The sequence below is a fragment of the Pseudophryne corroboree genome, chromosome 1, assembly GCF_028390025.1.
Source record: "Pseudophryne corroboree isolate aPseCor3 chromosome 1, aPseCor3.hap2, whole genome shotgun sequence".
Lineage (NCBI taxonomy): Eukaryota > Metazoa > Chordata > Amphibia > Anura > Myobatrachidae > Pseudophryne > Pseudophryne corroboree.
In genome coordinates, this window is record NC_086444.1 from 1,152,695,285 (window position 1) to 1,152,717,712 (window position 22,428).

At 46.0% G+C, this 22,428-nt stretch overlaps 1 protein-coding gene across 2 annotated transcripts in view; it reads right to left on the reverse strand.

Moving 5' to 3' along the window:
- The window catches only part of LOC134928790 (NELL2-interacting cell ontogeny regulator 1-like), a 150,488-nt gene that overhangs the window by 5,174 nt on the left and 122,886 nt on the right, over positions 1-22,428 (reverse strand). For both annotated transcript variants that reach the window (XM_063924792.1, XM_063924787.1), the window contains 2 exons: positions 5,104-5,252; positions 1,324-1,412 (listed from right to left, as the gene is read on the reverse strand). In XM_063924792.1, the coding sequence (XP_063780862.1) occupies positions 1,324-1,412; positions 5,104-5,227 (213 nt within the window). In that variant the 5' untranslated portion in view covers positions 5,228-5,252. The remainder of the gene's footprint in view (positions 1-1,323; positions 1,413-5,103; positions 5,253-22,428) is intronic.

The window sequence follows — 22,428 nt, forward strand, 5'->3', positions numbered from 1 at the left end:
ATGAGTGTCTCAGGTAAAAATGGATAATATGGTCACTCTATTTTAATGCAAAACCAGTGATTTTTAAAGCTATTCCTTATTCCTAAATTCTCTAAAACACAAGTACAAACACACACACGCACACACACACACACACACACACACAAACACACTCACTCACGCACACACAGTCACGCACATACATACAAATTCCCCCAAGTTTTGTTTGTGGTTGAAAAATGAACTCATAACTGCAATGTTACCCACTGTGTTACTGTGCACCTCATAAATTATCTTGCATAAATTATCTTGTATAACATATGCATATATTAAAGTTATACACATTTTATAGCCACCCTGCAACATACAGGAACACAAAACCAGTTTTGATGGAAGTGTCATCTGCAGTGTCGCCTAGACGGGGGTATAGGGAGTACACATGTACGTGACCCAGGCTGTCTAGGAAGACCAGCACTGATGATCACACTGAACATTTACTCCTTCACTCATAAATTGGTGATCAGTTGTACCATCAATTTGCCTCCAATCCTGAAGCTTATTTACGTAGGTTGTGGTGGAATTGTAGGTCTCCAAAAAAATGGCTAAAAACGGTCAGGATAGGGGAATCAGGATTTTTAAACACGTTTAATATTCCCAATTCCCCAACCCAGCCGTAGGGGGATCGGAACATTGCAGCTATTTATTGCTGATGTATGGTGGCCATAAGCCAGTTATAGAGAAGCACTGTAATGTGTATGGTAATTCACTTAGCACTGGTACACTCCTGACTTTATATAGCATCTTTCCCTCAGGAAAATGAACAAGCCTGTAGTTCTACTTACTGCATATGCCGTAGGTCGATACTTCACTGATAGAGCCATATTCCTGCATATTTGGTGATCCTGTCAGTCTCCAGTCTGAGGGGTAAATTTACTAAGATGGGAGTTCTATATGAGATGGGCTGTTGCCCATAGCAACCAATCATATTCCAGGTATTATCTTCTAGAAGGTGCTAAATACATGAGAAGGAGAATCTGACTGGTTGCTATGGGTGACATGTACTGTAATGTACCCCTATGTGTGTCAGTGTGTATGTCTGTATCAGAGAGGGTTAAGGGGGCCCTGCATGCTTCATTTTCACTTCATGGGACCCACAATTTCTGATCACTTGCCTATAATGAAGTCATTGCTTCTACAGTAGGTATTTTCTGATAACAACAGAATTTAGATGCATGTATTGGTAATACAGCCATCAGTGGTTACAAGTGACATAACAGAAGTTATTGGCTTTATTACAAAATACAATTTCTGTTTCATTACAAAACAATCATGTATAACACATACCCGTGAGTCCAGGTTGTACGCTGTCTTTTTGAGGTCTTGTAGTGCTCTCTGCATAAATTCAAAGGCATGGCAGTCCACACACGGGCGACCTGGGAACGTAAAGTGAATTTACATTTTCATACAGGTGATTAGCGCAAATTCCACAATTTCAGTATAACATGAGCATAATAAGAGCTTTAATTCCAGTGGTAATTATCAGCAATTTTTCTTCCAGTCCATAGAATTTTTCTTATTTATTTTATTTGGGGGTGTGGGGGGTGGGGGGGTTGGCAGTCTGAATGATAGGGGTCTGTTGATCCCTAAATAAATGAGAACACAGTTATAATGTCCTGTACTAAGACAGAGATGCAAAACATGAGACGATCAATACAATATGAATTTATTTTTGGTTATTTTACACTGGCAAAGTAGGCAGACGGCGTTAGTGCCAGAATTCTGCAAACCTGCACATTCACACTGTATTCTGGGCATGCGCGGAGAGATTTCATTCAGGATATGCTGTGCTAACTGGGGTCATTCTTCTCACGTGGCCGGACAATGATAAAATATAAAACCATATAGACAGAGAAACGTGTTGGTAACAATAGTAACCTAATTTACATTTGTTTGCATATTCTAAGCACTTTTAGAATAAGTATAGAATGTGGTTGCTATAGGTTAAAGAACCATTTTCCTGTACACCAGTTTTTTTGCAAATGTTCCCCACATACCAGTTACTTATATCTTTCTTTTTGGAGCCCTACATTTTCTTCATGCCTTTCCCAATACTGATTTCTGTTCCACAACCATTTTGTTATGACCTAAATTAATTTATGTCTGTATATATATATTGAGCAAATAAGCCAACTGTATGTGTGTGTGTGTGTGTGTGTGTGTGTGCGTGCGTGCGTGCGTGCGTGTGTGTGTGTGTGTGTGTGTGTGTGTGTGTGTGTGTGTGTGTGTGTGTCACTATCAGTGGCAGAAGGGGACGTTGTGTTCGTGTATTGTCCTAATCTGAAATTAAAAATATGAATGGAGATCCACTGTGCAGGGTCGGGCTGGCCCACAAGGGCACAAGGGAAACCCCCGGTGGGCCCCACTGCCTGTGAGCCATCCCCGCCTCTAGGGATCAGGATCCCGATTGTGTACTTGAATTACACATTATACATGTTACATTATAATGCACAGGACTATGTTATATTTTGTACACTGCATTGCTGTTATTATTTTAGTACATTTTCATGCATGCACTAGTTGTATTTATTATACAGTATATACTGTATATTTATAAAGGGGCCCAGACCATGCACACTAAAATGGTTAACCAAGCCTCTGTGGTACTGGCCAAACCCCCAAGTATGGGCCCCTATCACTCCATTCCCCTGGCGGGCCCTTCATGCCTTATTCCAACTGCTGATATGTCCCAGGCTTACACAAACATGTCCTCAGATGTCCCCAACAGGGCATGTCAGGTGCATCTCCTTACAAGAGATTAGGTGGCACCATTGGTAGAGAAGAAAAAAAACACAAATCGGTAACCGATTGTGATGACCCGGCGCTGTACTAATTTAGTTATTTGTACACTAATTGTTTCTGCAGCTGAGTATAAACAACTTGCCAAGTTGTAACAATTAAAAACTGGTAAAAAGGGAGAGATAAACTCTGCGCTTGAAACAATGTATCTAAAGGAAATGTGAAGTCTGACACAGAAGATTGACTCAGTACACTTGGAATATAATAAAAAGCAACTTTATATACTGTCTGTTGAAGCAGAGAATGTGACAATTTGTAAAGATAAATATATAAAAATAAAAAGATGATTGGACAGTTTACTCACATGTACTGTCTAGATATAAACATACAGCATACAATAGATTTGTTAAAATAACATTTTCAAATGGTGATAATAAAAAATCGAAAATCACAGACACTGGCGTCCCAGTGTATTGATTGAGATTAAAGATTCCCGCAGTAATAATTAATAGTTCCACAGTCTCAGAAAAAATATAACTTTAAAGGGAATGCTGCAAACTGTATTTAGAGCTCCCGTGCTGGTTCCTGTATTAGTGTGCAAACAGGGTCCTTTTAAATGAATTAAATACACGTGGAGATGATTGTAATATTTCCCAAACAGGTGTTAGTTGGCTTAAATGAGAAGCAGCATTCATATAGTTAGAGCCGCCGTGATTGAAACTTCTGGGAACGGGTGTTAGGCCCCACAGCAAGGGTCACATGGAACTCACCCGACCAGTGTCTCTGAAGCCGTGCAGCAGTGAGGAATCCAACGTGCGGCAGTGAGCTGCGACCAGGGTTGTCGCGGATGAGCTGAGCTGCGGGCTGCGGGCCGACCAGTGTCTCTGAAGCCGTGCGGCACTGAAGAATCCAACGTGCGGCAGTGAGCTGCGACCAGGGCTGTCGCATATGAGCTGAGCTGCGGGCTGCGGGCTGCGGGCTGTGTCCTCACAGCAGGTATCACCAAATGAAATGATGTGACAGAAAGTTTCGTCTCCTAGCAACGGAGACTTCCTCAAGATCTGTCTTGAGGAAGTCTCCGTTGCTAGGAGACGAAACGCGTTGACGCCCACTTTCTGTCACATCATTTCATTTGGTGATACCTGCTGTGAGGACACAGCCCGCAGCCCGCAGCTCAGCTCATATGCGACAGCCCTGGTCGCAGCTCACTGCCGCACGTTGGATTCTTCAGTGCCGCACGGCTTCAGAGACACTGGTCGGCCCGCAGCCCGCAGCTCAGCTCATCCGCGACAACCCTGGTCGCAGCTCACTGCCGCACGTTGGATTCCTCACTGCTGCACGGCTTCAGAGACACTGGTCGGGTGAGTTCCATGTGACCCTTGCTGTGGGGCCTAACACCCGTTCCCAGAAGTTTCAATCACGGCGGCTCTAACTATATGAATGCTGCTTCTCATTTAAGCCAACTAACACCTGTTTGGGAAATATTACAATCATCTCCACGTGTATTTAATTCATTTAAAAGGACCCTGTTTGCACACTAATACAGGAACCAGCACGGGAGCTCTAAATACAGTTTGCAGCATTCCCTTTAAAGTGATATTTTTTCTGAGACTGTGGAACTATTAATTATTACTGCGGGAATCTTTAATCTCAATCAATACACTGGGACGCCAGTGTCTGTGATTTTCGATTTTTTATTATCACCATTTGAAAATGTTATTTTAACAAATCTATTGTATGCTGTATGTTTATATCTAGACAGTACATGTGAGTAAACTGTCCAATCATCTTTTTATTTTTATATATTTATCTTTACAAATTGTCACATTCTCTGCTTCAACAGACAGTATATAAAGTTGCTTTTTATTATATTCCAAGTGTACTGAGTCAATCTTCTGTGTCAGACTTCACATTTCCTTTAGATACATTGTTTCAAGCGCAGAGTTTATCTCTCCCTTGGCACCATTGGTAGCCCAAGTTGTTCCCCTGGCCCAGATTTATCAAGCCTTGGAAAGTGATAAATTGCACAGTGATATAGTATCAACCAATCAGCTCCTGTCATTTTTCAAGCACAGCCTGTGACATAGCAGTTAGGAGCTGATTGGTTGGTACTTTATCACCTTGCAATTTTTCACTTTCAAAGGCTTGATAAATATGGCCCCTGTGAGGATGCCCAGAAAGCATCCACTGCTGGGTAGGAAAGGATTTGTTCCCTATACCAGTGTTATCCAAACATTCATTTTTATTCACGCCACCCCTAGACCAGTGCCACCCGCTCTGGCTTTGCTTATCACACAGACCATAAAGTGATAAAATATGATGGCTTACTCTCTGGTGGGATTGTAGTGCCAGTCAGTTCCTCTGCTAGGACAAGCTTCATGAATGGCAGGCCCATGGTTATCATCAGGAGAAGCAGTGAGTAGATGCAGGTCGTTGTGCTTCTGTAAAACATTGTACAATGTCTTTCTATATTTTCCCTACAAAAAAACAGAATGGTTTGTCTTGTTAAACACTGAGAGCAAGAGAACAGACACAGCTGCACTATTATGGGTGCGATTAATAGCACAGTGGCTTCTCAGGTGTATGGCCAGAATATCTATTTAAATTGAGAAGGATTTAGATGTAGATGTTTCAGGATTGAACATTGGTGGTCATTCCGAGTTGATCGCTCGCTGCTGATTTTCACAGTGCAGCGATCAAGTGAAAAATCGGCAAAAATGCGCATGCGCATGGTACGCAGCGCGCATGCGCTAAGTACTTTCACACAAAACTTTGTAGATTTACACAAGCTCGAGCAACGTTTTTTCATCGCTCGAGTGATCGGAGTGTGATTGACAGGAAGTGGGTGTTTCTGGGCGGAAACTGGGCGTTTTCAGGGAGTGTGCTAAAAAACACAGGTGTGCCAGGTAAAAACGCAGGAGTGGCTGGAGAAACGGGGGAGTGGCTGGCCGAACGCAGGGCGTGTATGTGACGTCAAACCAGGAACTAAACGGACTGAGGTGATCGCAGTCTAGGAGTAGGACTGGAGCTACTCAGAAACTGCAAGGAATTATTTAGTAGCAGTTCTGCTAATATTTCGTTCGCACTTCTACTAAGCTAAGATACACTCCCAGAGGGCGGCGGCTTAGCGTGTGCAATGCTGCTAAAAGCAGCTAGCGAGCGAACAACTCGGAATGAGGGCCATTGTGTTAGCATCACCACAAAGAGACCAGGGGCAAAATTCGATTTTGGTGATTCAAGGGATTTGCCATTTGATTTCCATTCCATTTGGATTGAACAGATTTACTAAAGACCAAATCAAATGTCAAATCAATTCTATTGCCAAATTCAACTTACATCCCAACAGAAATAGAATTTCTGAAAAACATCAATGTTTTCCCATACCCACCATAGAATCCCCTTATTTATTAAAGTTCGAATTCGAACTCTAAATTGAACTCCAAATCCAACCTCAAATCCCCAAATGTTTAGAATTATGTTAAACATTCAATTTTGGCTTTTAAACACCATTCTAATGGTAGGAAATTGATAGTGATTACTTTTTAAGTACCCAAAAGCATGTAGGGCAGTGTGGAAGTAGTAATAATGGATGTCCAAGGTTATGGTATGTTGTGCACCTACCTGCACAATGCAATTCACCACTTGACTGAGATGGTATCTGGACTCCAGGTCGACACCACTTAGGTCGACACCAATTTGTCAACACACCTTAAGTTGACTCGGACAAAAGGTCTACATGAACAAGGTCAACATGGAAAAAGGTCGACATGAGTTTTTCACATTTTTAAATTTTTTTTTACTTCTTCATACTTTACGATTCACGTGGACTATGATTGGGAATAGTAACCTGTGCCGAGCGCAGCGGTAGCGGACTGAGGCACCTTGACCGAAGCATGGTGAGTGAAGCAAGCCATGCGAAGGGACGCAGTGCACTAATTGGGGTTCCCAGTCACATTACGAAGAAAACGACAAAAAAAACCTCATGTGGACCTTTTTCCATGTTGAACCTTGTCCATGTCGACATTTTGCCCGTGTCGACCTATTTATGGTGTCAACCTAAGGTGTGTTGACCAATTGGTGTCGACCTAAGTGGTGTCAACCTAATTGGTGTCTACCTTAAGTCCCAGACCCGACTGAGATAATGCTGGAGGATCAATCAGAGCACCATCAGCAGCTCATGAGTTGAATAATGTACATATTTATACTTATAGACATAATACGTATTACATCAATGTGCAATAGATAGCACCAGAGCACAATATTAGGCAATTTGGCTGGATGATATGTTGCATTTTAATATCATGAGTTTTGTAACTGGCTATCCTGGTTCGTCCCATGATCCCTACATCCTCAGCAATTCATCCCTGTCTGCAAAAATTCTTGTGGGACAAATGCCAGAGGGATGGTTGTTGTGTAAGATACTAGTATGTGATAATAAAGCAGCTAATAGTAATTGTTACTATATTGTTAGAATTTGTTCCCCTTCTACCATTTTTTTTTATTTAGGCTATGGCTGTTGCTCCTGGCTTCTGACTCCACTGTCAAATCAACAAACTCCTGATGAGCATAAGTATAAATATCCACATATAGCCACCCAACCCATGACAGAATGCACCTTTGGTTTATTTTAAAAAAAAATATTTGGAAGGCATATTATTATATAATTTGGCAAAAGTATTCGATATTGTGCTCTGCTGCTGTCTATTGCATAATTGCGCGTTAAACAAACCCCAGATTATGCAATAAACAGGGAGCAGGCAGAGGTTGTTTTTTTTTACCAACAACTATGTGTGAACAGAAAGTGAAAGGCAGCCATGAAGGCAGATTAGAGCTACGTTTATTGGCAACTATCTCAGCTGTAAGTACTATTTTGCATTCAATTTTGCTGGGGATTTTAATGGGCATTTGAGGTTAGATTTGGGAAGGGATTTCATAAATTCAACTCAAAATCCCTTTTAAACATGAATCCACATCAAATTCATAAATTAGGGATTTTTTAAGGATTTCAGAAAATCAAAAAGAATCAATTTCAATAGATTTTGAAGATTCATAAAAATTATTCCAAAAACGAATATTAGTAAATATACCCCCAGGTCAATATATTTTCTAAGTAACTTTTCGGGAGAAAATTGGAACTTAATATTTTCTCTACAACATTTCTGGCGAATAATTGGGACAGCACAAATGCATGCAAATGGGCGTTTGTTCAACTCCACAGCAGCCCCTCTGTTTGCAATGGGTCCTTATGGATAATATGTAACTATGATTTCTACAGTGCAAAATATGTATCTGGACTAAAAAAATAATAAGATTTTAAACCTATTGGTAATTCTTTTTCTCGTAGTCCGTAGAGGATGCTGGGACTCCGTAAGGACCATGGGGATAGACGGGCTCCGCAGGAGACATGGGCACTTTAAGAAAGACTTTGACTCTGGGTGTGCACTGGCTCCTCCCTCTATGCCCCTCCTCCAGACCTCAGTTAGAGAAACTGTGCCCAGAGGAGACGGACAGTACAAGGAAAGGATTTTTGTAATCCAAGGGCAAGATTCATACCAGCCACACCAATCACACAGTATAACTTGTGATACACTATCTAGTTAACAGTATGAAGAACAACATATCATCGTCCCAAAACCGATGAAACTATAACATAACCCTTATGTAAGCAAAAACTATATACAAGTCTTGCAGAAGTAGTCCGCACTTGGGACGGGTGCCCAGCATCCTCTACGGACTACGAGAAAAAGATTTACCGGTAGGTTTAAAATCTTATTTTCTCTAACATCCTAGAGGATGCTGGGACTCCGTAAGGACCAAAGCTCCCAAACGGGCGGGAGAGTGCGGATGACTCTGCAGCACCGATTGAGCAAACAGGAGGTCCTCCTCAGCCAGGGTGTCAAACTTATAGAACTTTGCAAAGGTGTTTGACCCCGACCAAGTAGCAGCTCGGCACATCTGTAGTGCCGAGACCCCTCGGGCAGCCGCCCAAGACGAGCCCACCTTCCTAGTGGAATGGGCCTTAACCGATTTCGGTAACGGCAATCCTGCCGTAGACGCGCCTGCTGAATCGTGTTACAGATCCAGCGAGCAATAGTCTGCTTTGAAGCAGGGCCGCCAACCTTGTTGGCTGTATACAGGACAAACAGTGCTTCTGTTTTTCTGATCCTAGCCGTTCTGGCCACGTAAATTTTCAAAGCCCTGACCACATCAAGGGACTCGGAATCCTCCAAGTCACGTGTAGCCACAGGCATGACAATAGGTTGGTTCATATGAAAGGATGAGACCACCTTAGGTAGGAATTGAGGACGGGTTCGCAACTCCGCTCTATCCATATGGAAAACCAGATAGGGGCTTTTATGTGATAAAGCCGCCAATTCCGAAACTCCCCTAGCCGAAGCCAAGGCTAACAATATGACCACCTTCCAAGTGAGATATTTCAACTCCACTGTTTTAAGTGGTTCAAACCAATGTGACTTAAGGAAACTTAACACCACGTTAAGGTCCCAAGGCGCCACCGGAGGTACAAAAGGAGGCTGAATATGCAGTACTCCCTTCACAAAAGTCTGTACTTCAGGTAAAGAGGCCAATTCCTTTTAAAAGAAAATGGATAAGGCCGAAATCTGAACTTTAATGGAGCCTAATTTTACACCCAAATTCACTCCAGTTTGTAGGAAGTGAAGAAAACGGCCTAGATGGAATTCTTCCGTAGGAGCATTCCTGGCCTCACACCAAGAAACATATTTTCACCATATTCGGTGATAATGTTTAGACGTCCTTCCTGGCCTTTATTAGCGTAGGAATGACCTCATCTGGAATACCTTTTTCCGCTAGGATCCGGCATTCAACCGCCATGCCGTCAAATGCAGCCGCTGTAAGTCTTGGAACAGACAGGAACCTTGTTGTAACAGGTCCTGCCTTAGAGGAAGAGGTCACAGATCTTCTGTGAGCATTTCTTGCAGATCCGGATACCAGGTCCTTCGTGGCCAATCTGGAACAATGAGAATTGTTCTCACTCCACTTTTTCTTATTATCCTCAACACCTTGGGTATGAGAGGAAGAGGAGGAAACACATATACCGACTGGAACACCCACGGTGTCACTAGGGCGTCCACAGCTACCGCCTGAGGGTCTCTTGACCTGGCGCAATACCTTTGTAGCTTTTTGTTGAGACGGGATGCCATCATGTCTATTTGGGGTAGTCCCCACCGACTTGCAATCTGCACGAAGACTTCCTGATGAAGTCCCCACTCTCCCGGATGCAGATCGTGTCTGCTGAGGAAGTCTGCTTCCCAGTTGTCCACTCCCGGAATGAACACTGCTGACAGAGCGCTTACATGATTCTCCGCCCAGCGAAGAATTCTGGTGGCTTCCGCCATTGCCACTCTGCTCCTTGTACCGCCTTGGCGGTTTACATGAGCTACTGCGGTGATGTTGTCTGACTGGATCAGAACTGGTCGATTGCGAAGTAAGATCTCCGCTTGACGTAGGGCGTTGTATATGGCCCTTAGTTCCAGGATGTTGATGTGAAGACAAGTCTCTTGACTTGACCAAAGTCCTTGGAAATTTCTTCCCTGTGTGACTGCTCCCCAACCTCGGAGGCTCGCGTCCGTGGTCACCAGGATCCAGTCCTGAATGCCGAACCTGCGGCCCTCTAGAAGGTGAGCACTGTTTAGCCACCACAGGAGAGATATTCTGGCCCTGGGGGGCAGGGTGATCCGCTGATGCAATTTGCGGATGCGACCCGGACCATTTGTCCAATAGGTCCCATTGGAAGGTCCTTGCATGGAATCTGCCGTATGGAAAGGCTTCGTATGTTGCCACCATCTTTCCCAGAACTTGAGTGCAATGATGTACTGACACTTGTTTTGGTTTCAACAGGTTCATGACTAGAGTCATGAGTTCCTGCGCTTTTTCCGTCGGAAGAAAACCCCTTTTCTGGTCTGTGTCCAGAATCATGCCCAAGAAGGGCAGACGAGTTGTAGGATTCAGCTGCGACTTTGGAATATTGAGAATCCAGCCGTGTCGCTGTAACACATTCAGTGAAAGTGATACGCTGTTCAGCAACTTCTCCCGTGATCTCGCTTTTATGAGGAGATCGTCCAAGTATGGGATAATTGTGACCCCCTGCTTGCGCTGGAAAACCATCATTTCCGCCATTACCTTGGTGAAAATTCTCGGGGCCGTGGAAAGCCCAAACGGCAATGTCTGAAATTGGTAATGACAATCCTGTACCGCAAATTTCAGGTACGCCTGATGAGGAGGATACATGGGGACATGCAGGTATGCATCCTTTGTGTCCAGAGATACCAAAAAATCTCCCCCATCTAGGCTGGCGATGACCGCCCTGAGCGATTCCATTTTGAACTTGAACCGTTTTAAGTAAAGGTTCAGGGATTTTAAATTTAAAATGGGTCTGACCGAACCGTCCAGGTTCAGAACCACAAACAGAGTTGAGTAGTACCCCTACCCTCTTTGAAGCAGGGAAACCTCTACCACCACTTGTTGAAGACACAATTTGTGAATCGCATGTAACACTATCTCCCTTTCGGTAGGGCCGATTTGAAAAACCGGCGAGGAGGCACTTCTTCGAATTTCAGCTTGTAACCCTGGGAAACTATTTCTATTGCCCATGGATCCACCTGTGAGTGGACCCAGACGTGGCTGAACAGTCGAAGACGTGCCCCCACAGGAGCGGACTCCCTCAGGGGAGCCCCAGCGTCATGCGGTGGATTTTGCAGAGGCCGGGGAGGACTTCTGTTCCTGGGAACTAGCTGTGTTATGCAGCTTTTTCCCTCTGCCCTTACCTCTGGCAAGAAAGGATGATCCACGTGCTCTCTTGCTTTTATTGGAACGAAAGGACTGCATTTGATAATAAGGCGCTTTCTTAGATTGTGAGGGAATATATGGCAAAAAATTTGATTTACCTGCCGTAGCCGTGGAGACGAGGTCCAAGAGTCCCTCTCCAAACAATTCCTCACCCTTGTAAGGCAACAACTCCATATGTCTCTTGGAGTCGTCATCACCTGTCCACTGTCGGGTCCATAAGACACGCCTAGCAGAAATAGACATAGCGTTTATCCTGGAACCCAGTAAACTAATGTCTCTTTGAGCATCCCTCATATACAAGACCGCATCTTTTATATGCCCTAGGGTCAATAAAATGGTATCCTTATCAAGAGTATATATATATGTATGAAGAACAATAGATGCAAAGGCGCACAAAGGGAGCTGCAGCGCGCAGTAGCTGAGAACCACGTGTGGGTGGGTGAGGAGGCACTGCTTACTACAAATATCTGGTAAGTGACAGTCGAGGGGGGATTTAGAGCATTTGTTATTTTCTAATATAGCAATTTTTTAGGCCCCTGCCCTCACCCTCCCTTTAACTCCCCCCTCAATGCCCCTACCCTCACCCTCCCTGTAGCTCCCCCCTCCGGTGCCCTCACCATCTCTCTAACTCCCCCTCAGCATCAATGCCATCACCCTCCCTGTAACTCCCCACTCAATGCCCCTACCCTCACCCTCCCTGTAACTCCACCCTCAATGCCCCTACCCTCACCCTCTCTGTAACTCCCCCCCCCTCAACGTCCATGCCCTCACCCTCCCTGTAACTCCCCCCTCAGTGTCCCTCACCCTCCCTGTAACTCTTCCTTCAGCATCCAAGCCCTCACTCTCCCTGTAAATCTCCCCTCAGCGCCCTTACTCTCACCCTCTCTGTAACTCCCCCTACAGTGCCGCTCCCGTCACCCTCCATGTAGCTCCCCCCTCAGTGTGCCCTCACCCTCCCTGTAACTCCCCCCTCAGCATCCATACCCTCATCCTCCCTGTAACTCCCCTCTAAGTGCCCTTGCCTTCACCCTCCCTATATCTCTCCCATCAGCATCCCTGTCCTCGCCCTCCCTGTAACTCCACCCTCAGTGTCCATGCCCTCACCCTCCCTCTAAATCCCCCGTCAGCGTCCCTGCCCTCACCCACCGCTATGTAGCTCCCCCCTCAGTGTACCCTCACCCTCCCTGCAGTGGCGGAACTAGCGAGCAGTGGGCCCAGGTGCGACAAAATGCTTTGGGCCCCCCATCCCATCCAAGTCCACCCCCTCACCCCTGGAGAGGATCTGGTGAGGGGGACCTGCTCAGGGCCAGAGAAATGGATACCTAGCAACAGTGCCGTAACTAGACATTTTAGCACTGTGTGCAAGAAACGGCATCGGAGCCCCACCCCTGTATGCAAAACAGGGGCAGTGCGCGGCGTAGGCGCGCGCAAAAATACATAGTGGCGTGGCTTCGTGGGGAAGGGGTGTGGCCACAAAATAATACCAATTCATAAAACGATGCACAGTAGTCTCCATTATTCAAATTACGCCACACAGTAGAACCACTACACCAGGTAGAGACGCTTTTACACCTTACGGCGGACAGATTCCTCTTTTTACACATTACAGCAGACAGCGTCCCCTTTTTACACATTACGGCAGACAGCGTCCCCCTTTTTACACATAACGGCAGACAGCGTGCCCTTTTTACACATAGCGGCAGACAGCATGCACTTTTTACACATAACGGCAGACAGCGTGCCCTTGTTACACATTACGGCAGACAGCGTGCCCTTGTTACACATTACGGCAGACAGCATTCCCCTTTTTACACATTGCGGCAGGCAGATTCCCCCTTTTTACACATTGCGGCAAGCAGATTCTCCCTTTTTACACATTGCAGCAGACAGCATCCCCCTTTTTACACATTGCGGCAGGCAGATTCCCCCTTTTTACACATTGCGGCAAGCAGATTCCCCCTTTTTACACATTGCGGCAAGCAGATTCCCCCTTTTTACACATTGCGGCAATCAGATTCCCCCTTTTTACACATTGCGGCAAGCAGATTCCCCCTTTTTACACATTGCGGCAGGCAGATTCCCCCTTTTTACACATTGCGGCAAGCAGATTCCCCATTTTTACACATTGCGGCAGGCAGATTCCCCCTTTTTACACATTGCGGTAGGCAGATTCCCCCTTTTTACACATTGCGGCAAGCAGATTCCCCCTTTTTACACATTGTGGCAGGCAGATTCCCCCTTTTTACACATTGTGGCAGACAGTCCCCCTTTTTGTAAAAAGAAAGAAGGATAAGAAAAGAAAGAAAGAAAGAAAGAAAGAAAGAAAGAAAGAAAGAAAGAAAGAAAGAAAGAAAGAAAGAAAGAAGAATTATTCTTACCCTCTCCGCTGGCTCACGATTCCCGGGCAGGAGAGAAGGAGGAGGAGGGAGGTGGAGGAGGGAGCTGCAGCAGCGCTGTGTTATTGGTGGAGGCGCTGCTGCTGCTGGCCCTCTGCTTCACTATAGGCTGTTCTCGGAAGACAGCCTATAGTGAAGCAGAGGGCCAGCAGCAGCAGCGCCTCAACCAGTAGTAAAGCGCTGCTGCGGCTCCCTCCTCTACCTCCCTCCTCCTCCTTCTCCCCCGTACCGCTGCTCCTCTCATCTCCTCTCAGGGCAGCTGTGTGCTGCGGGCAGCGGTTGCCCGCAGCACACAGCGGCATGTAATGAGTCAGTTTGACTCATTACATGCTTTGGGCCCCTGGACAGAGGCGGGCCCCAGTGCAACGCACTGGTTGCACCGGCGGTAGTTCCGCCTCTGCCTCACTGTAACTCCCCCCTCAGCGTCCATGCCCTCACCCTCCCTCTGAATCCCTCATCAGTGTCCATGCCCTCACCCTCCCTCTGAATCCCCCATCAGTGTCCATGCCCTCACCCTCCCTCTAAATCCCCCGTCAGCGTCCCTGCCCTCACCCACCCGCTATGTAGCTCCCCCCTCAGTGTACCCTCACCCTCCCTGTAACTCCCCCCTCAGCATCCATGCCCTCACCCTCCCTCTAAATCCCCCGTCAGCATCCCTGCTCTCACTCTCCCTGTAACTCCACCCTTGGTGCCCCTGCCCTCCAGTGGCAAACGCAGGATTTCTAGAGGGGGGTTTCCAAATGCAATCCACAATCTCCCACTCTGCAGAACATTGGAGCAAGTGTGGGAGCCTGAGGGAGCGGTAGAAGAAACTATTACCAACCCTGGAACATATACTGTATGTGCACTTTAGTCTTTTTAAACATTAGATAGTGTATAGAATACAGTATTAATAATTACCACTAAAGATGGTCTATAGTATAGACTCATGGTAAAGTGCCTCTCTCTTCTTCCTGACAGCTGCTCTCTGGCCCAGTGCACTGATATGAGCACTCAGCTCCACACACACAGCAAACTTGGTAGAAGAAGCTGCTACCACTGGGCATGTGCAGCAGCGCTACTCCATCCCTTAAACTGCATTTATGTGACAGCAGCTGTAGTAATTGTATTATATGCTATTGTTGTTATCATTTGAGCCACTGGCCAATAAGAGGTGGTTTCCGGGCAACCAGAAACCCCCCCCCCCCCCCCCCCTCCCCTGTGTTTGCCTATGCTGCCCTCACCCTCCCTGTGACTCTCAAAGTAGTGGGAGTAAGAACAGAAAAGAGGGGATAGAAAATAGTTGGGGAAAGGGATTGCCAAATAGGGGGAAACAGTGAGAAGAAATTGCCTCAGACAGTGCTGGGAATAATAGCGTAAAAAATAAATAAATAAACCCAGGCGATGCTGGACGTAAGTATATAAGGGGCACTATCATATTGAGTAATATGAATCATGAGGACTACGTGCAGTGTAATGTGAATAAGAATGTGCTACAGTGTGGCATAATTTGAATTGGAGATACTAGTGTGAGGTGATATTGCGTGTCCACACCCCTTCCTTCTGAGACCACACCCCTCTTGTGGTGCATGCTGTTCCTTTATGAGTTAAGGGAGGGAGGGTGCAATTTAATAGTTTGCAGGAGGGCGCTGAACACCCTTGCCCCGGCCCTGCTGAGAACATAACAATATTTAAATGAAATGTAGTTAAGTGAACATCACTATATCGCCGCCGGAATCCCTAGCGCTGGACTGCCCGACAGTCGGCATGCTTACTAACGGGCTACTCCCACTCGTGGGTGTCCATGACACCCATAGGACGGGAATAGAACCTGTGACGAGCCACTGAGCCCACTGCGTGGAGAGCTCAGTGAGCCACCAAGGGATTTATAGTGCTCGCCACCCCTGCCGGCATTCTGGAGATCGGGATCCCAGATTCTGTACCATGACCTTCGGGATCCCAAACGCTGGTCTCCTAAAACCAACTCATTTATATCCCAGCCTGTGAAGGTCAGTTCAGCCCCAACTTTATTTGCATTAGAAATGTATCGGGCATTGAAGAGATATAAGGGGAATGTGCATGTGAGATCCGGAGAAATTGCTCCAATGTCTATTAATTCATGTCAGGCATGATTGATGTTTTACTGTACTGCAACTGGTCTTCTAGAGATGGCTTTACAGTCCACTGCTGCATGTTATTAAACAGACTGAACTAAAATCAATTATTCTGTACAGACATAAGTATTAACTTACAATAAACCTATATCTTAATATTTTAGAAATATTGATTTTTATATTGCCCCACGGATTAATAGGTTAAACATTGGCAGCGCGCGTTAATGATTAGCGCCAATCCTCTGTGTCCTTCCACTATAAAAGACAGTTTGCGCAGCTAGCACCCACATTCCAGGGTAATTCTATCAGCATGCACGTGGACTGTATATAAGTGCCAGCCACTGTGATCCTATAGCACAGATGTGAATTGTGGGTTTCTATTCCTCAGTAGCTGATCAGTAAATTCTTCCTTCTTTGACCTAAATACACGCAGTTCTCTCCGATTACTTAATAAGTGTAAGCTCTATGGGGGTCATTCCGAGTTGTTCGCTCGTTATTTTTTTTCGCTACGGAGCGATTAGTCGCAAACTGCGCATGCGCAATGTACGCAGTGCGACTGCGCCAAGTAAATTAGCATAAAAGTTTGGTATTTTACTCACGGCGTAACAAAGTTTTTTCATCGTTCTGCTGATCGTAGTGTGATTGACAGGTGGGTGTTTCTGAGCGGAAACTGAACGTTTTCTGGGAGTGTGCGGAAAAACGCAGGCGTGTCAGGGAAAAACGCGGGAGTGTCTGGAGAAATGGGGGAGTGGCTGGCCGAACGCTGGGCGTGTGTGTGACGTCAAACCAGGAACGAAACTGACTGAACTGATCGCTATTTGTGAGTAGGTCTCGAGCTACTCAGAAACTGCTAAGAAATTTCTATTCGCAATTCTGCTAATCTTTCGTTCGCAATTCTGCTAAGCTAAGATACACTCCCAGAGGGCGGCGGCTTAGCGTGTGCAATGCTGCTAAAAGCAGCTAGCGAGCGAACAACTCGGAATCACCCCCTATGCCTTAAACTGGTTCCCATTATGCTCCTGTTTTATTACATGGGATTTCTTCCACTGGTGACCGAATGGTGGATTCTGAAATCGATTGCGGCTGAGTTCTGAGGGGAATATGTATCAGTTATCTGCTTATTTGCCGCTATGTATCAAAAACCACATGTAGGGACTCCAAAAGGTGCCCGTCTCTGCTAATGTTAGAAGTGATCGCAGTAGTGGTCCCTTCACTTGTGTTTTGTGCCTCCGCATCGCTACTGCACATACTGTATGCGGTCTGCTGTACATGCATGTGTGGCTGCCACTGCTGGGGAGGGTTCCAGAGTAACCCTCTCCAGGCAATTTCTGCAGAATGTAGCCCATAGGCCCAGATGGCGTTAGCTGAAGGGGCTTGGTAAAGCTGACACCCATAGAAACCTGTTGTAACCGGAGGGACCACAGCAGATATGGAGATTTCTGCTGATACTTAATATTTGCAAATATTGAATTATAAATCGGCCCCAATGTCCTGGTTACTAACTACATTGCACAAATGAGTTAACTACTTAATGATTACTGGAGTCAAACGTCGGGCCACACTATATGAGCCCCAGAAGGACTCTATGGTTTGGTTGGGCACTGTGGAGGCCAGGTTGGTTGTAGCTCAGACTCAGATATACTACACTAGGGCGCACTGTCTGATCTGACCTTGGGTGACCAACTTTTAAATGTCATCAATTGAGAAGAGTAGTGACCCAGGGTGCAGTAATGAGAGGTTCTTCTGGGGGAGTCAAGCGTCAGTAGAAGAATAAGGCGTTAGAGGGCCCCCGCACAGGAAACAAGAGACTCTGAAAGGTTTCCCCGTCTGTGAAACCCTTCACACATGCGCAGTAGTGAAAAATTGCTCAGTTCAGTCATAATCTGCATTGCGTATAGCTCTGAATCAGGCCCTAAGTAATAACAGACAGATAAAGAGGTAACGTACACTCTGTAGGAAGTGGGAAGATGAATGGGACCAGTGTTTGGAGGGTATGCTGGTCTCTGTAGTGCCATTTGGAGATCCCGGGGGTATCTTCAGGTGAGTTAGCTCTCATTTCGGATACATTTGCTCAGATGCCATTATCATGTGGCATTATGTTATATTACCCGGAAGGGTTGTTATTATTATTATTATTAGTAGTAGTACCTGGGGCGGGTCTGGGGTGCGGTTCCCCCTGGATTGGTGGGGCTGGGCTGCTTTGGGGTAGCACACTGCAAGATCTTATTTAGCACCCTCTTAACACATTTATTAATCCTTCTGGTCTTTCAACTACACTTTCACTAGTATATTAATTTTTGTATATAGATTTTGTTTTTCTTTATTAACACTTACTAACACTTTACCTTCTCGCATTGTGCTGCCCTGGGGTTAGCTGGCCTTTGCCGGTTTGTGGGGTTCTATACCCCGGGCCCAGACCTAGAGTTAGGAACCACCAGCATCAGAGGAGCCTTGTCGGGGCCTGGTGGCTTATCATACGTTTGCAAACTGTATGTAACTAAGAACTCTGGATTTCTATTATATGTATGTATGTATGTATATATATATATATATATATATATATATAGTCTTTCATGTCTTGGTACAGGTACAGCTCGTGTGCTGGGGGACACCAGGGGTTTATCCCTAATGTATTTCTCACTTTGTAGGAAATTAAGTGCATGAGAATAGGTGACAGATGGGCCTGACTTTGTACAGTAGCTGCATTTTTGGATACGGCTGCTCGTATATCTGAAAATACAATAATGCCTCAGGAGGCATCTTGTGTAAATAGATGCCTCTCGCCGGCTTCTATGATTCGCTGCTGCGTCCAAAGGTCCAAACCCTCAGGTTACTCAGGTTAGTCAGTGTTTTTACGCTGCTGGGGCCAGTGTAGCTGCGTCCAAGAGGCTGTGGCTACTCCTTTCCCACCACCAAACGGCCTTAGGGGGCACTGCATGCAACAACGCAGGGCCTGATCTACACATGCGCAATGATTGCCCTGCGTGTGCACTGTGCTACGTACATCGGAGATGTACACAAACCATCAGGCCCAGATATTGCATATTGGTCAAGCCAGATTGCTGTGAGAATAAGTGCTTACTGGGGCTTTGTTACCAGGGGGTCTATTTACTAAGCCATAGGGTTTTATTAATGAAGCAGTAAAAAGTGTGGAGAAGTGAGCCAGTGGAGAAGTTGCCCATGGTAACGAATCAGCATTGAAGTAACATTTATAATTTGCATACTAACTATACAATTGTACGGAGCAGCTGATTGGTTGCCATGGGCAACTTATCCATAGGCTCGCTTCTCCATTATTTTCACTGCAAAACTTTCCTAACCTGGACTACTTTCAGGGAAAAGTGAGTGAACACTGGAGATAGGGGAATGTCTTATTTTTGTACAGGGAGAAGGCACTCCACAGATTGGGAGCCGCCCAACAAAAGTCCTGTACCCGAGAATGAGAGAAGGTAATGAGTGGGAATGAGAAACGTGTACCTTAGGCCATACCTAGGGGTCTATTCATGAAGCAGTGAAAAGAGTGGAGAAACAGACCAGTGGAGAAGTTGCCCATGGCAACCAATCAGCATCTTCCTTACATTTTATAGAATGTACTTGATAAAGACTTTCTGCAAAGCTGATTGGTTGCCATGGGCAACTTCACTGGTCCTTTGTTCTACTCTTTTCACTGTTTCATGAATAGACTACTAAGGGCTCCAGTTGGAAGCTGTTTTGTGGCCAGTGAAGAGATGTACTGTATGTGAGTGCAGTTTGGTTAACATAGGCGTGCGCAGCACAATTTATTAGGGTGTGCACTGACAGAGGGGCGTGTCTAGCACCGTCTATTGGGCATGGCCAGGGCTGCCATCAGACATTATGGTGCCCGGGACTGTTAAAATAGGTAGGCCCCCTTCCCCGTGGAGTGCATGGGCAGTCATGTGAATAATATGGACGGAGCAACAACAGGGGTGGGGATTTAATTTGTGCGGCTTTAGTTGAAGTTTTAACAAAAAAATTGTCAAAAATATACAGCTGGTCTCTAACGAAATTGTCTCAAAATATTGATTGTAAGCTACACAGTGATACAAGCGTAGCTGCTCATGTTATTACTATTGTATGTTATATATTTAACATACCCTTCTGCACCCACCTCACACTGAAAGACCTCTAGGTGGGTACATACCCTACTACATCCACCTCACACTGACCTCTGGGTAGGCACATACCCTCCTGCACCCACCTCACACTGACCTCCGCCTCCGGGTGAGTACATATCCTACTGCACCCATCTCACACTGACTGACCTCCAGGTGGGTACATACCCTACTGCACCCACGTCACAATTATTGGCCTTCAGATGGGTACATACCATCCTGCACATACCTTACACTGACTGAACTACAAGCGGGTACATGCCCTCCTGCATCCACCTCACACTGACTTACCTCTGGGTAGGTAATATAATCACCAGCATTTAGATACACAGTATAAAGCAGTCCCGACATGACGTCAACCTAGGTATGGTTTCGCTGCACATAACACACCTCTGAGGTAAATAAGGCTGGACACTCAACATGGTGGCATGGAAAGGATGCTTCAGTTCCGGTAAAAACTTTTTCGTCACCTGCAGGTTGTAATAGCAACACCATCACCGCATCCTGGGCAGCCTCAGGAGCCTGATTACTGAGACCAGGGGAGAGCTGGAGCCTGAGAACAGGGTACAGAGAGTGATCCTGATACCGGGGGGGAGCAGCAGCCTGAGATGGACAGCGCAGATAGATAAACAGTGCAGGCAGCATTTAAGATCTTGTGCCCACAACGGAGCTCGCAGGCCGGCAGCCAATCAGGAGCAGCTGCTGTGCTGCTCCTGATTGGCTGCCGGTCAGGGAGTCTTGATTGGCTTGCATCCGGTGCTGTGTTTCTAGCTTCCTGCTGATGCTCCGAGTCCAGGCTGAAACTGGCGGGTGCCAAACATTGGGGGGTTCCTGTGCGCACCAGGCACCTCCCATGCGCACGCCTATGTTGTTTACTGGCTTTGTATGATAGTAGAAAATACAGTATGTTATACAGGTAGCCAATGTAGGGACAACTAATACCCCTTTCAGACTCATATAGCCGGGTCGCACCCGGGAATGTGTACACAGGTATCTTCCCAGGTGCGACCCAGCTTGAGACCCCTTTCAGACTTGCGGCCCGACCCGGCATACTGCTGGGTTGGTGACGTCACCACTGACGCTACCGGAAGCTGCGCTTGGAGATGATCATCTCCAAGCACCGCCTCCTCCTATGCAGAGAACGCAAGGGCGTAGCTACCATAGGTGCAGGGACTGCAGCTGCTATGGGGACCACCTTCCCTGTCACAGTTACATGTGTTATATACATTTTTTCGCCATTGGGTGGTACGTAGGGGTTCTTTCAGACTTTTTCCTTGGGGCCTGCAATATATCTAGGTATGCCCCTGGACTGCTCATTGTAGTGTGGTATAAAATGAACTGTAGGACATTTTAATGTTATATAATATGAACTGGGGCACTGTAATGAGGCACAATATGAACAGGGAGCACTATATATCATAATGTGTATTGGGGGTACTGTGCGGCATAATGTGTACTGGCAGCTCTGAAATTTGACATAGGGTGAACTTAAGCACTCCTGCGATTCATAAAAGAAACTAGGGCACTGCTATGGGGCATAACATTAAATAAGTCTCTACTATGGTTCAGAAAATGAACTAGACACTATTATAGGGCATAAAATGAACAACTGCTGCAGAGAAATGTCTCTCTAGAAGCATTAGGATGGGGGCCCCTTCAAAATGTAGCTATGGGGCCCACAAAGTTCTGGCTACGCCCCTGAGAGAACGTGTGCCGAGTCGCCTTGACCCGGCTTACCCGTTCACACTGCACGCATCCGAGGTCGATTCCAGCTTCCACCCAGGTCACGACCAGGGATGAAATACTGGGACGCTGGACCCGGGATATTCTTTCAGGACCCTTTCACACTGAGCAAATTCCCGGATTGATGCGCGTTCATGTGCAATAACCCGGGAAATATTTGTCAGTGTGAAAGGGGTATGCTAAAAGTAGAGACGTGAGCCAGTGCAGAAGTTGCCCATGGCAACCAATAAGCTGCTCTGTATACTTTTATAGTATGCAAATTATAAATGTTACGTCAATGCTGATTGGTTGCCATGGGCAACTTCTCCACTGGCTCACTTCTCCACTTGTATCACTGCTTAGTACATGTCCCCCTGACAGAGCTGACAGATCTTCTGGAAAAGTCCACCACTAATGTAGCACTAGGACAGGGATGATTAATATAAATATGCAAATAAAGAGGTTGATAATGCTCCTTATAAA